This window comes from Podarcis cretensis, assembly GCF_951804945.1.
Source record: "Podarcis cretensis genome assembly, chromosome: Z".
Taxonomy (NCBI): domain Eukaryota; kingdom Metazoa; phylum Chordata; class Lepidosauria; order Squamata; family Lacertidae; genus Podarcis; species Podarcis cretensis.
The window spans coordinates 1,884,329-1,896,832 of record NC_137184.1 but is presented as its reverse complement, the minus strand read 5'-3'; the positions used below and the strand labels follow the sequence as shown (position 1 = coordinate 1,896,832).

Below are 12,504 nucleotides of genomic sequence, written 5' to 3'. Positions count from 1 at the left end.
CTGTGTTGTTGGATCATTCAAATAGCACCTGAAGAGGTTGAAGAGCTGCCCGTTGAGCGTCAGAATGGGTTACTGCTCTAGAACTGGTTTCCCTCCCAGCAGGAAGCCTGTGCAGAACTCAGTCAGAAATGTGAGGATATTTCGTGCTTCTGAAAGTTTTCTGTGTAAAGAGCTTGTTAATTCAGGCAGGGAGTGGAGCAGGGTGTGAATTTGGGGGGGGGGACATTATCCTTAGATCTCCTGCTCTGCAGATGCTGCTCACCTAACTTACCACCCACCCTTCTTTCCCTCTCCTCCAGGATTTCTTGACGGATCTCATGATGTCCGAGGTGGACCGATGTGGCGAAAATGAGCACCTTATTTTCCGAGAGAACACCCTCGCCACGAAAGCTATTGAAGAGTACCTGAAGCTGGTGGGGCAGAAGTACTTGCAAGATGCCTTAGGTAGGTATGGGGAGTGTCAGTGCCTCTCTGGGTTTCATCAACAGAAGCTTTCTGGGTTGGGGCCAGGATCCAGGGAGCCTCGATGCTTTACAGATAATTAAGAATAGTCTTAAGGAACCACACCAAAGAGGTGGGTTTCAATAGGGACAGAAGTAAGGTCCTGCACTTGGGCTGGAAGAACCAGATGCACAAATATAGGATGGGCAACACCTGACTTACTAGCAGTACATGTGGAAATCATCTAGGGGTCTTGCTGGACCACAAGCTTAACACGAGTCCAGACTGTGATGCAGCAGCAAAAAATGCTAATGCTATTCTAGGCTGCATCAACGGAAGTCTAGAGCCCAAATCATGGAATGTAATAGCGCTGCTCTCTTCTGCCTTGGTCAGACCACACCTGGCATCCTGTGTCCAGTTCTGGGCACCACAATTTAAGAAGGATGTTCACAGGCTGGAAGGTGTGTGGAGGACGACGGCCAGGGTGATTAAGGGTCTGGAAACCAAGCCTTGTGAGGAAAGGTTGAGGGAGTTGAGGGTGTTTAGCCTAGAGAAGAGAAGAGAAGACTGAAAGGAGAGACAATAGCCATCTTCAAATACCTGAAGGGCTGTCAGATGGCAGGTGAAGCAAGCTTGTTTTTTGCTGCTCCAGAGGGTAGGATCCAGACCGGTGGATTCAAGACAAGAAAGAAGATTCTGATTAAGCATTGGGGAAAAGAGTAAGAGCTTTTCAGCAGTAGAACAGACACCCTTGGAAGGTAGAGGACTCTCCTTCACTGGAGGTTTTTAAGCAGAGTTCAGATGGCCACCTGCTGCCGGTTCTTTAGCGGTGATTCCTGTGTTACAGAGGGTTGGGCATTTTAATTTTTTTAATAATTTTTTTATTAATTTTACAACAACTTAGTTTGCTAGTCTTCTTTAGTGGGGACTTCCTCTTCTTTCCAGCATTGTGCTAATAATATCCAAGCGGCCGTTGTTGCATACATAAACAAAGTCTTGTATTTTTTCAGTATGTCCAGTCCTATGATACCTAATAAAAAGGCTTCTGGTTTTTTAACGAAGGTTATTTTGAACATTTTTTTCAATTCATTTTATATCATTTCCCAAAATTTCTTTATAACCTTACATTGCCACCACATGGTAAAAAGTGCCCTCCACTGCTTTACATTTCCAACACTTATTATCTCTTGTTTTATACATTTTTGCCAGTTTAACCAGAGTTAGGTACCATCTATATAACATTTTCATATAATTCAATCATTTGAATGTTAAGTCCCACATGCCCATTTTATCATAACACATTTAACCTCCTCATCCTTAGTTTCCCATTCCAACAACGCATTGAAATAAAAACATCATTTTTGGCAATACGTTCATCTTAATTACTGAAACCCTTCCGAATAAAGACACATTCATTCTTCGCCAAATCTCTAAATTCCTTTTAATTTCTTTCCATATTTTTTTCATAATTGTCTTGAAATAAATTTATATTTTTTGCTGTTAACCATATCCCCAGATATTTCAATTTTTTATATACATTTATTTCAGTCCTCTGTTGTATCTCTTTTTTATCTTGCTCTGAGATATCTTTAACTAAGAGTTTGGTTTGGTTTTTATTCAGTTTAAAACCTGATACTTGTCCAAATTCCTGTATTTCTTCTAACACTTTCAATATTGAATTTATAGGGTCTTCCACCGTGATCACCAAGTCATCAGCAAATGCTTTCAACTTATATGACTTCTTACCTACTGTTATTCCTCTTATGGTCTCATCTGTCCGTATATTTCTCACCAATACTTCAAATACTAGAATAAACAATAATGGTAAAGGGACATCCCTGTCTAATCCCTTTCATTGTTTTGCATTCTTCTGTAAGAGTATTGTTAATAATTAATCTTGCTTGCTGTTCAGAATAAATAGCTTCTATTCCTCTTTTAAATAGCTCTCCAACATTCATTTCCTCCAGGACTTTCCACGTAAAGGCCCATGAAACATTATCAAATGCTTTTTCAGCGTGAATAAACATCACGGTTGCCTATTTTTCATTTCTTACTTCCAAGTATTCAATTAATATCAATAACATTCCTTATATTTTTTCCCTTAGGGGCATAAATTCCAATTATTACAATCGTTTCACCATGCATTATGGTTTGCACGGCTACTACCATTCCTTGCTCATCTTTAAATAATAATTTTGGTTTTAATTTTGGTCTAATATATAAAACCACTCCTCATTTTTTAGTTTTATCTGAAGTTACAAATTCCATTCCAATCCTCTTATTTATCAAACTTATCCTATGTCTTTTAGCCATGTGTGTTTCCTGCAAGCAAATTACTATATCTAATATTACACGTTCAATTCTATTCCTTTTTGTTTTATTATTTTATTATTTAATCCATTTACATTCCAACTTAATATCTTCAAATCAGCCATATTTATTTCTGTTATTACATTCTTTTCTTTTTTACCTTTTTTCTTTTTCGTTTTTGTTCTCCTCCTCTTCTTCTTCTTGGCTATCTACACTTTCTTGTGATACTTCTGGTTCTTGTTCTCCTACAGCTCCCTCAGGTAATTATTCCACTTCTCCAAGATCTTTGCTATATCTCCTCCAAAACTTATCCGCATCTTCCAAATCCCTAGATCTGAATTTTTTATCCTTATAAGTGAAGGATCGTCCTTCTGGGAATTCCCATCTGTATCGTATCTCATTTCTTCTTAAAGCATCGGTTATATATTTATAACTAATGCGTTTTTTAAGAAGACCAGCCGGGATTTCTTTAATATTAAAGAATATTTGTTCCATCAGTTTGAAGTTTATTAGTGTAGTTGGTTTGGAAATTTTTATCCCTTAAATATCCTGAATTTAAAAAAGACTAGGCAATCCCCTGGTACCTTCCTAATATTTGCTATTTTGTATCTAACTCTGTAAATCTTATCCACTGAGCTATCCAAAACTCCTTTATCAATTCCCAACCACTCAGCCATCACTTCATCTAGATATTCTCTTAGATCCTGCTCATCTTCTTCTGGGACTCCCCTCAGCTATACCACATTTTCTCTCTGTCTCATCTCCATAGCAGCTAAAGCAGACATCTCCAACCTTCAGCCCTCCAGATGTTTTGGACTACAATTCCCATCACCCCTGACCACTGGTCCTGTTAGCTAGGGATCATGGGAGTTGTAGGCCCAAAAAAATCTGGAGGGCCACAGGTTAGGGGTGCCTGAGCTAAAGCATCCCAAACCATTTATTGGGTTGTACATACTCCACCTACATCTGTCTTTAATTTTCCTGATCTTTTTTCAGGCCTTTCACCTCTTCATTCACTCGTTTTGTTTTCTCTTCCATACCTTTTACCAGCGTTTGCACCTTTGTAGTTCTCACATTCAAATCTTTAATTTGGCCTATTGCTTCTAACATCCTATTTGTATTATTTTCAATCTAGGTGGCTAATGCACCAACAGCCTCCTTTATTTCACTACCCATTTCCTTTTTAAATTCTGCAAATAGTTCCACAAGTTTAGATTTACCCTCTTGTATTGAGGCTTTTCTGCCTTGTATTGGGGTCAGAGGCCTCTTCGCTGCCATATCTTTACTTAATTTTTTATTTATAAGGTCTTAGCTGTGATTTACAGGGACGCAGGTGGCGCTGTGGGTTAAAGCCTCAGCGCCTAGGGCTTACCGATCGAAAGGTCGGCGGTTCGAATCCCTGCGGCGGGGTGCGCTCCCGCTGCTTGGTCCCAGCGCCTGCCAACCTAGCAGTTCGAAAGCACCTCCGGGTGCAAGTAGATAAATAGGGACCGCTTACCAGCGGGAAGGTAAACGGCGTTTCCGTGTGCGGCTCTGGCTCGCCAGAGCAGCGATGTCACGCTGGCCACGTGACCCGGAAGTGTCTCCGGACAGCGCTGAGATGGGCGCACAACCCCAGAGTCTGTCAAGACTGGCCCGTACGGGCAGGGGTACCTTTACCTTTACCTTTACCTAGCTGTGATTTAACTTCCTCGCAACTTGTCTCTTCTCTCTAGCAGTCAAATTTCAAAACAAGAATTTTCCCAGCAGAAACGGCTATTTTAATCTTAATCACCACCTGTCAAGGTCACTACGTTGAGCTTGGAAAGTTACAAAGTTCGTTACACTTTCCCTTTGTTCTTACCCCCTCCCAACACCCAGCTTTTACACAAATGTTAACAACAGTAAAGTAAGTGTGAACCTAATTTAAATCAGGGAATAGACAATATCATAAAAGTATAACTTTAAGGAAGAGAAAAGAGAAAGAAAGAAAGAAAGAAAGGACTTAAGTCTTTTACACTAATTTTCTGTATGTATGATTGAAATAAAAATAATCCCAAATTTGTCGCAGTTCCAAGCAGCCTGTAAAGATCCATATTCCAGGGACTTAATTACAATGGTAGTTTTCAATGTCCAGCAGAGATAAGTCTTTAAAGGTATAAATTTAGTTTTAAATCCAAGGCAGTCTTGTCATTGTATGTAAATAATATAGTCCTCTTCTTTTAATCTTAAATCTTGACCATCCAGAGTCTTTTAGAACAGTTAATCCACAATGTCTGTATTTTATCAATCTTTAAAGTCTCAAGATCCTCTTCAAAAGAAATCCAACCAAATATGTCTTTAAAATCATGGATTCAAAGCGTATCTTCCATTTTTATAAAATTATAATCAGTCTTTAGTTCAAGTTCAAGTCAAAGTTTAAATACTGACTCAAGTTCAGGTCAGGCTTAGTTCAAGTTCAGTATTTAAAAAGCTCAGAAATATCAAGATTGTTATTAAGAAAGCTATGTATAGTCTTTTAATTAGCTAGCTTTAACTCCAGCCGGGAAGTCCATACTCTTTACTTGTAAGATTTCACATGCATAATATAATAGCCATAGGCAGGAGTGGAATTCCTTTTAATCCTACCGCTCTTGCCGAATTAATGAAATTAATTTTCCTCACCTTTGCAATCAGCTTGGATTTTTTATTTTTATTTTTTTTGAGAAGTGGACCACTGTAAGGCTGACTGGGAGACTTCACTTTCACAGAGTTGCGCTGTTGCTTAACCCGCCGGCATTCACCGTGACGCCCCCCCCCCGACTCCCCGTACCTTTTGGCACGGAGGCAGAGACTGGGGCTTCAGAGATGCTGTTTGTAGACTGCAGGACTTCTTGACACCTCAAAGACCCTTTTGAGGTTTTTTGGGGGGTGCGCTTCGCCTTAGCGCTTCCCCCGACCCTCTGTGAAATCAAATCTGAAAGAGCTGTCAGATTTGCCGCCCGCCCGCTGTAGTGCAGCCACCCGGAAGTCACAGAGGGTTGGACTAGATGGCCCTTGGGGACTCACTCTCAACTCTGCAATTCTTTGATTCCTTACATTGGTGTGTGCCAAAATCCGCCTTCCAGTTTCTGTAGTTTTTCTTCCTCTGGGAAAGAGGCGCTTTGCTTCATAGGATTGGACCAAAGGTTTCTGTGGCCCAGAGTCCTGCTACTTTGATGACTGGGAATCTCTCATGGAGAGGATGGAGGCAAGAGACCCCCCCCCCTCTTGTTGCTGCTGCCTAACATTTGATATCCAGAGGGAGACTGCCCTTGTAAATGGAGGTTTTGTTTATGTGGTACTTAAAGAACCTGAGAAGACCTCTGGCTATCGGATCCGACCTGCAACCAGGTTCAGCATCCAGCCGTAGCCAGCCAGTCACCCGAAAGGAAAACCTCCAGACCAGGTGCAAAGGCAAGCTGTTGTTGTGCCCCAGTACCAGAGAGTAAGAGGCAGCCTTCTTCTTAGCCAGGAGGCTCTATCTAGCCACTCCCAGGTGTTCTGCGTTGCCATCCTACATTCCTCTTTCAACAGACACGGTCGGAAGAGCGTTCATGCTGGAGGAAAGCCTAACATTAATGCATGTCGACTATTTATTTTGTTTCTTAAAATACTAATATACCACTACTCATAAAAGGGGGGTGCTGGTGGCACTGTGGTCTAAACCACAAAGCCTAGGTAAATGGCGTTTCCGTGCGCTGTGCTGCTTCTCCAGAAGTGGCTTAGTCATGCTGGCCACATGTCTACGGACAAACACCGGCTCCCTTGGCCTGAAAGTGAGATGAGAGCGCAACCCCAGAGTTGTCCACAACTGGACCTAACGGTCAGGGGTCACTTTACCTTTACTCATAAAAGATATCAAACGGTTTAATGAAAATCATGAGAACAAGTTGCAATAATAATAATAATAATAATAATAATAATAATAATAATAATTGTACCCTGCCCATCTGGCTGGGTTTCCCCAGCCACTCTGGGCGGCTTCCAACAAAGATTAAAAATACATTAAAATGTCACACATTACAAACTTCCCTAAACAGGGCTGCCTTCAAATGTCTTCTAAATGTCAGGTAGTTGTTTATCTCTTTGACATCTGATGGAAGGGCGTTCCACAGGGCGGGTGCCACCACCGAGAAGGCCCTCTGCCTGGTTCCCTGTAGCTTTGCTTCTCGCAGTGAGGGAACTGCCAGAAGGCCCTCGGCACTGGACCTCAGCGTCTGGGCAGAACAGTGGGGGTGGAGACGCTCCTTCAGAAATCAGATATCAGCTAACTATTGTGGAAACGTGTGTTCTTGGTTGCCTGCACAAGCCTGACAGAATTGGGGGGGGGGGCATAAGCAGGTGTTTAAAAGACTGAAGCAGAAGGTGCCTGCTGAATGTCTAGTGACAGAGAGTTCTGCAGGACTGCACTGATGGCACTAAAGGCTCAGTTTCTTCTTGTCAAATGAGCCTCATCAACACAGGAAATGGCAAACACCCACTGCAGGTAATCTTGGTGATCAAGCTGGAATATAAGGGCTCAGGCCATCCCTCAGGTACCTTGGACCTTAGTTGCTCAGGGTCTTGCAAATCAGTGAGCCTGTCTCGGTAGTAGGTGGGAAACGAATGCAGATGCTTTAACAAGGGTGTGACGAGTTGTGAACCAGATGCCCAAATCAGCAGTCTAGTCTCCACCTTCTTCACCAGCTGGAGCTTCCAAACCAGGCCCTAGGGCAGTCCCACAAAGAACTCACTGCAGTAGTCCAGCCTCAAGACTGCCAGCACATGCACTTTAGTAGTTAGATTGCTCTACTTCTGACTCCGTATGGGTGATGGCAGGGTTAACTGCTTTTGTATTTTTTTTGGGGGGGGGCAGCTCCTGCATGTAGGCCAGGAGCATGTCAAGGAGAGACCAGTGGGGTTCCATTGTTTACTTGTAAGGTTTTAAAGGCAGATCCATACAGGGCCCTTGTGACCCACCAGTGTGCTTTACCACAGACAGGAGACCTGCAGACTGGCAACAGGGTGGGTTTGGGGCAGGAGTTGTCAAGCTCTGCTCCTCTGCCCCCCCCTCCCAGTAATCTCCTGGTCTTTTAGCCTTTTGTTATAAAGATAACCTCCTTACTTGCCTACAGCCAAAAGTCATTAGGAGCCTAAAACTGCAAACAACCCTTTCTGCAGAGGTTTGCTGCAGTTGAATCTCCTACCTGATTCCACACACACACACCTGTCCAGGTTATATCCACACCTCTTGGCCTGAGCACACCTGTGCAAGGCAGTGTTTACAATCATCCCATCACTGATGAAAGGTGTGCTTCACAGACTCAGCAGATGCAAAATGGTGGGTAAGGGAGACAATGTGCTCTTTGTGGGGCTTTCCTTGCGCTTGCTCCAAATGCTGCAGCACAATTGTTTTTATTGATAATTGCATTGCTTTATTATTATTATTATTATTATTATTATTATTATTAACTTCTATGAGGGTTTCCCCATCCCTTATAATCAAGCCGTGTATACATTTTATTAAACAAATATCTCTGCACCGAGGACCTTAGAAGTTGGGGTGAGCTTTTCCGTAAGCCGGTTGCGTTTTTATCAAGAAAGGGCATGAGCGACAAAAGAAACAGGGAATCTAAAAAACAAACTGCTGCTCCTTTACCTTTGTTTGGCTGCAGCATCCCAAGAGTCTCGATGCCCACAGCCTTTCAAGTACAGCTTTCCAGCCACAAGAACTAGTAACCTGAACTGCGATTCTTGAGGAAGCCAAATTCTGTGCTTTGTTGCTGAAGTTTAGGCTTTCTGTGCTCTCCCATGGAATGGCTGTGTATATGTTTTTGTACATTGCTTTTGGTTTTTCCTGGTGAATTTCTGTTTGTTTCTTGGAAGTATTTCCATACCACCTAATTACAATACCTAATAAAAATAAAATAGAAACAGGGGGAAGGTATCCCCCATCCTATATTTGTCCACCTGGCTATTCCTGCCTAAGTGCAGAACCTTAACCTTTGTTGCTACGGAGATTGGTTTTGTTGGTTTTGACCCTGAACTCGATCCATCCTGTTAAGGTTATATTGAGAGTAGCAAAGCAGAGCAAAGTCCCCGTCTGCCTGCAGACTTGAAGGGCACTAATCAGGTCACTGCATTCCAAGTTTGCAAAGCTCAGTTTTCTTGTGGCTCTCCTTATGATCTATCTGTTTATTTCTTGCCCTCCTGGTGCTTTCAGGCGAGTTCATCAAGGCACTGTACGAATCGGATGAAAACTGTGAGGTGGATCCCAGCAAATGCTCCTCCTCAGACCTCCCAGAGCATCAGAGTAACCTGAAGATGTGCTGTGAGCTGGCCTTCTGCAAGATTATCAACTCGTACTGGTCAGTGGACGGGGACTGGTGGAGTGGGGTGCTTTGGGGTGCTAGAAGTGAGAGCCCTGGTGCGGGGGGGGGGAATACATCCCCTTTGCCCCTGCTTTGTGACCAAACAAAAACAAAAAACACACCTTCCCTCTGGCAAAAGATAGGTAAATCAGCAAGTTAATTTTCGTTGTGAACTAACTCTGTCCTTGTACAGTCATACCTTGGGTTACAGACACTTCAGCTTGCGTTTTTTTTTTGGGTTACGGACTGCCAAAATTGTTGTGAGCATTGTGGGGAATACCTGCCAAGTAAAGGAGCAGCAAACAATATCCTTATGGTTGATGGAGAGCCGAAAAGATTCTGTTGCCAAAACTGCGTTAGTGAATATAAACAGCAAAACAAAAGGGTCAAAATAGGTTATTCAAGATACTAAAAATGATAGGCACACACTGAAGCCATGGAGAAACTTGGAGAAGCCTTGAATAAGATTTCATGAAGGAACCCAAAAGATACAAGAATAACATGGGAGTTTCCCACACAATCAATAATGCATTGCTGAAATTCCAAGTGAACATGGAATTGTGATCAAATAACAACTCTGTATCTTATCAGTTTATTGTGACATGTACATTTTTTCACCTGTATAGATATTTCATGCTATTTTTGACATATCATCCCATATGTTTTTTCCCCAAGAGGGTGAGGTGGTGTGATATATGTAGAGGAAATAACAAAATATTATTTGAATCATTGAAGTTTTTATTTTTGGGACCTATATTTTAGAATTTATTTGGAGATGCATGAACGCTCTAGCATATCAACTTAACTTTATGTAGAAGGCTGTGGGGGCAAATATTTAGCTGCATATAAAACTTGGAACCTGATAAATCCCTCTCCTGTTATGTGCTTGGCCATTAATCTGCAATTAAAGGCCCTTGAATGAGTCTAGTGGTTTCAATCCTCCTCGGGGCCACTCATAAGCTGTTTGTTGTCCAAGAGTGAGTAGCTTGCATGGGAAGATGATTCTCTGGCTATGGGAGATATTTATAGTCTTCCCATTGCCGGTAAAATGCCTTGGCATTTTGTAGTATGCCTGGCTCCATATGCAGTAGTGCAAGGCCCAGGTGGGGGAGAGTGTATTAGTGGTGTGTTGGGGACCCTTCCCATGTGTAGGAAAGGGATGGATCATTCTGTTGGATTGTAAATGGTTTGTTATGGAGAAAGCTAAGTTACTTCTATACTTTAAAAAATAACCAAGAGATTGGTGCTTTGGCTTTAAATTCATAGTTTAGAATGGTTGATAAATTGGTGGCTTTTGGGGTCTATTTAAGCATAACCTACATATTATTTGGGATTTCACTATAGAAGGATGGAACCATAGTAGTGGACCCTCTGTCTAGCATTTTGTGAACTAGCTTTATTCTGATTTTAAATTACTATAAAGGAATATAAACTGATTGCATCTTAAGTATTTTTTGACTTAAAAATCAACACAGCTATACCTTATATTAGCAAAAAACTATGGGCACTATAAGTGAGTATTGTTAAATATGTTTAAATATTTTAACATTTAATATTAAAACACAATCGTTTGGAAACATTTGTTTTGAAATTTTTGGTCTGGGCCTAAAGCTTAGCCTAAACGCAATAGGCTATGCAAAACTGCCTTTGCTTTTTGCTACTAAAAAAGTTGTATTAACAAATATTTGGTTTTTATGTAGTAGGAAAACTGATAGACATAATATTTGTACCTACTTAACATTTTGTTTAAATAAATAATTTTTTCCACAAAAAGCGCCGAATCACAACCCACGCGTGCGCAAACTTGCGTCCCGCACGGATCACATTCGCAACCCCAGCGTCCACTGTACAGTGGTACCTTGGGTTAAGAGCTTAATTCGTTTTGGAGGTCTGTTCTTAACCTGAAACTGTTCTTAACCTGAAGCACCACTTTAGCTAATGGGGCCTCCTGCTGCCACCGTTGCGCCATTTCTGTTCTCATCCTGAGGTAAAGTTCTTAACCCGAGGTATTATTTCTGGATTAGCGGAGTCTGTAACCTGAAGCATCTGTAACCCAAGGTATGACTGTATTGGTTTTCACAGACATGTAAAGTGTGTGTTTGTGTGACCGTGACATCTAGGTGCTTACAACTGGGGTTGGGGTGTGTTTTCTTCATGCTCAGAGGTAATCACATTTCTCTCTCTCTGAAGAAGGGGCAACTACAGAGATGGCAGTAAATGTGTGATGCTCCCAAAGGACCTGATGTGGGAGAGAGTAGTAGGTTGCCAACTGACCAGAAAAATAAGTGTGCCCCGCTCTTGTACTTTTAACAGCAACTTGAGATGCCGGGGGGGGGGGGGAATAGGTCCTAATCCTAACCCTTCCCCTATGCAAGGATGAGTCTTTACCTGGTGATCCCTGGTGATTCTGTGAAAGACACAGAAGCAGAGACCATTTGAAGAGTTGGCAGCAGCCCTGGTCGCAAGGGCGGTCAGCAGGACCAGCCAGTGCCTGCAAGAGATTTTGCTGCTGCATCTCGTGACACCTTGGCTATATGCGCTTACCTGCAGTTTCCAAACAGAGAAAGCTGGTCCTCTGGGACATCTGGGTGACCCTCAGTTCCATCACACAATTAGCATTTGTTTGCTTCGTTGTTGTTGTTTTTGTTTTTTCCAAAAAGGAAAAAGGTTGGGCTACTGCAAAGTCAATCTAAAGAAAGCCTCAAAAATTAGCCCAAGGGGAAACTGCAGCCAGAGCTCTGCACCATGAAGAGGCAGGGATGGAACTACCAGGAAGCAAATATCATTTACCGTATTTTTTGCTCTATAGGATGCACCAGATGATAGGATGCACCTAGTTTGGGGGGAAGGAAACAAGAAAAAAAAATTCTGAATCCCAGAAGCCAGAACAGCAAGAGGGATCTGGCTTCTGGGATAGCCTCTTGCTGTTCTGGCTTCTGGGATAGCCGCTGGGATAGCTGGTCTAGCTTCGTACGAAGCCTCCGCAGGGCTATCCAAAAGCCAGAATAGCTAGAGGGAGTGCTGCGCAGCTGTTCTAGCTTCGTGCGAAGCCTCCGCAGGGCACCGGGAGCCTTCATCCCCGTGCCCTGCGGAGGCTTCTGGGACAGCTAACCCTAAGCTAGAATAGCTCTCCCGGCTTCAGCAAAAGGAACCCGAAGCCTTTGGAGTGCAGCGTGAGGTCCCCCTCTCGCTCTCCAGGCTTCAGCGAAAGCAACGCGTAGCCTCCGCTAAAGCCAAGGAGCCTGCATTCGCTCCATAGGACGCACAAACATTTCCCCTTAATTTTTGGAGGGGGAAAAGTGCGTCCTATAGAGCGAAAAGTATGGTAGATCCAGCTTTAATGGCTGTCGGTTTTTGACTCAGGGATGCAGAATCTGCAGCCCTCCAGATGCTGTGGAACTGC

General features: G+C 42.7%; 1 protein-coding gene across 9 annotated transcripts in view; it reads left to right on the top strand.

The window, feature by feature from the left end:
* The window catches only part of DAB2IP (DAB2 interacting protein), a 307,079-nt gene that overhangs the window by 265,726 nt on the left and 28,849 nt on the right, over positions 1-12,504 (top strand). For all 9 annotated transcript variants that reach the window (XM_079961957.1, XM_079961955.1, XM_079961959.1 and 6 more), the window contains 2 exons: positions 300-444; positions 8,954-9,098. In XM_079961957.1, coding sequence (XP_079818083.1) covers positions 300-444; positions 8,954-9,098 — 290 coding nt within the window. The remainder of the gene's footprint in view (positions 1-299; positions 445-8,953; positions 9,099-12,504) is intronic.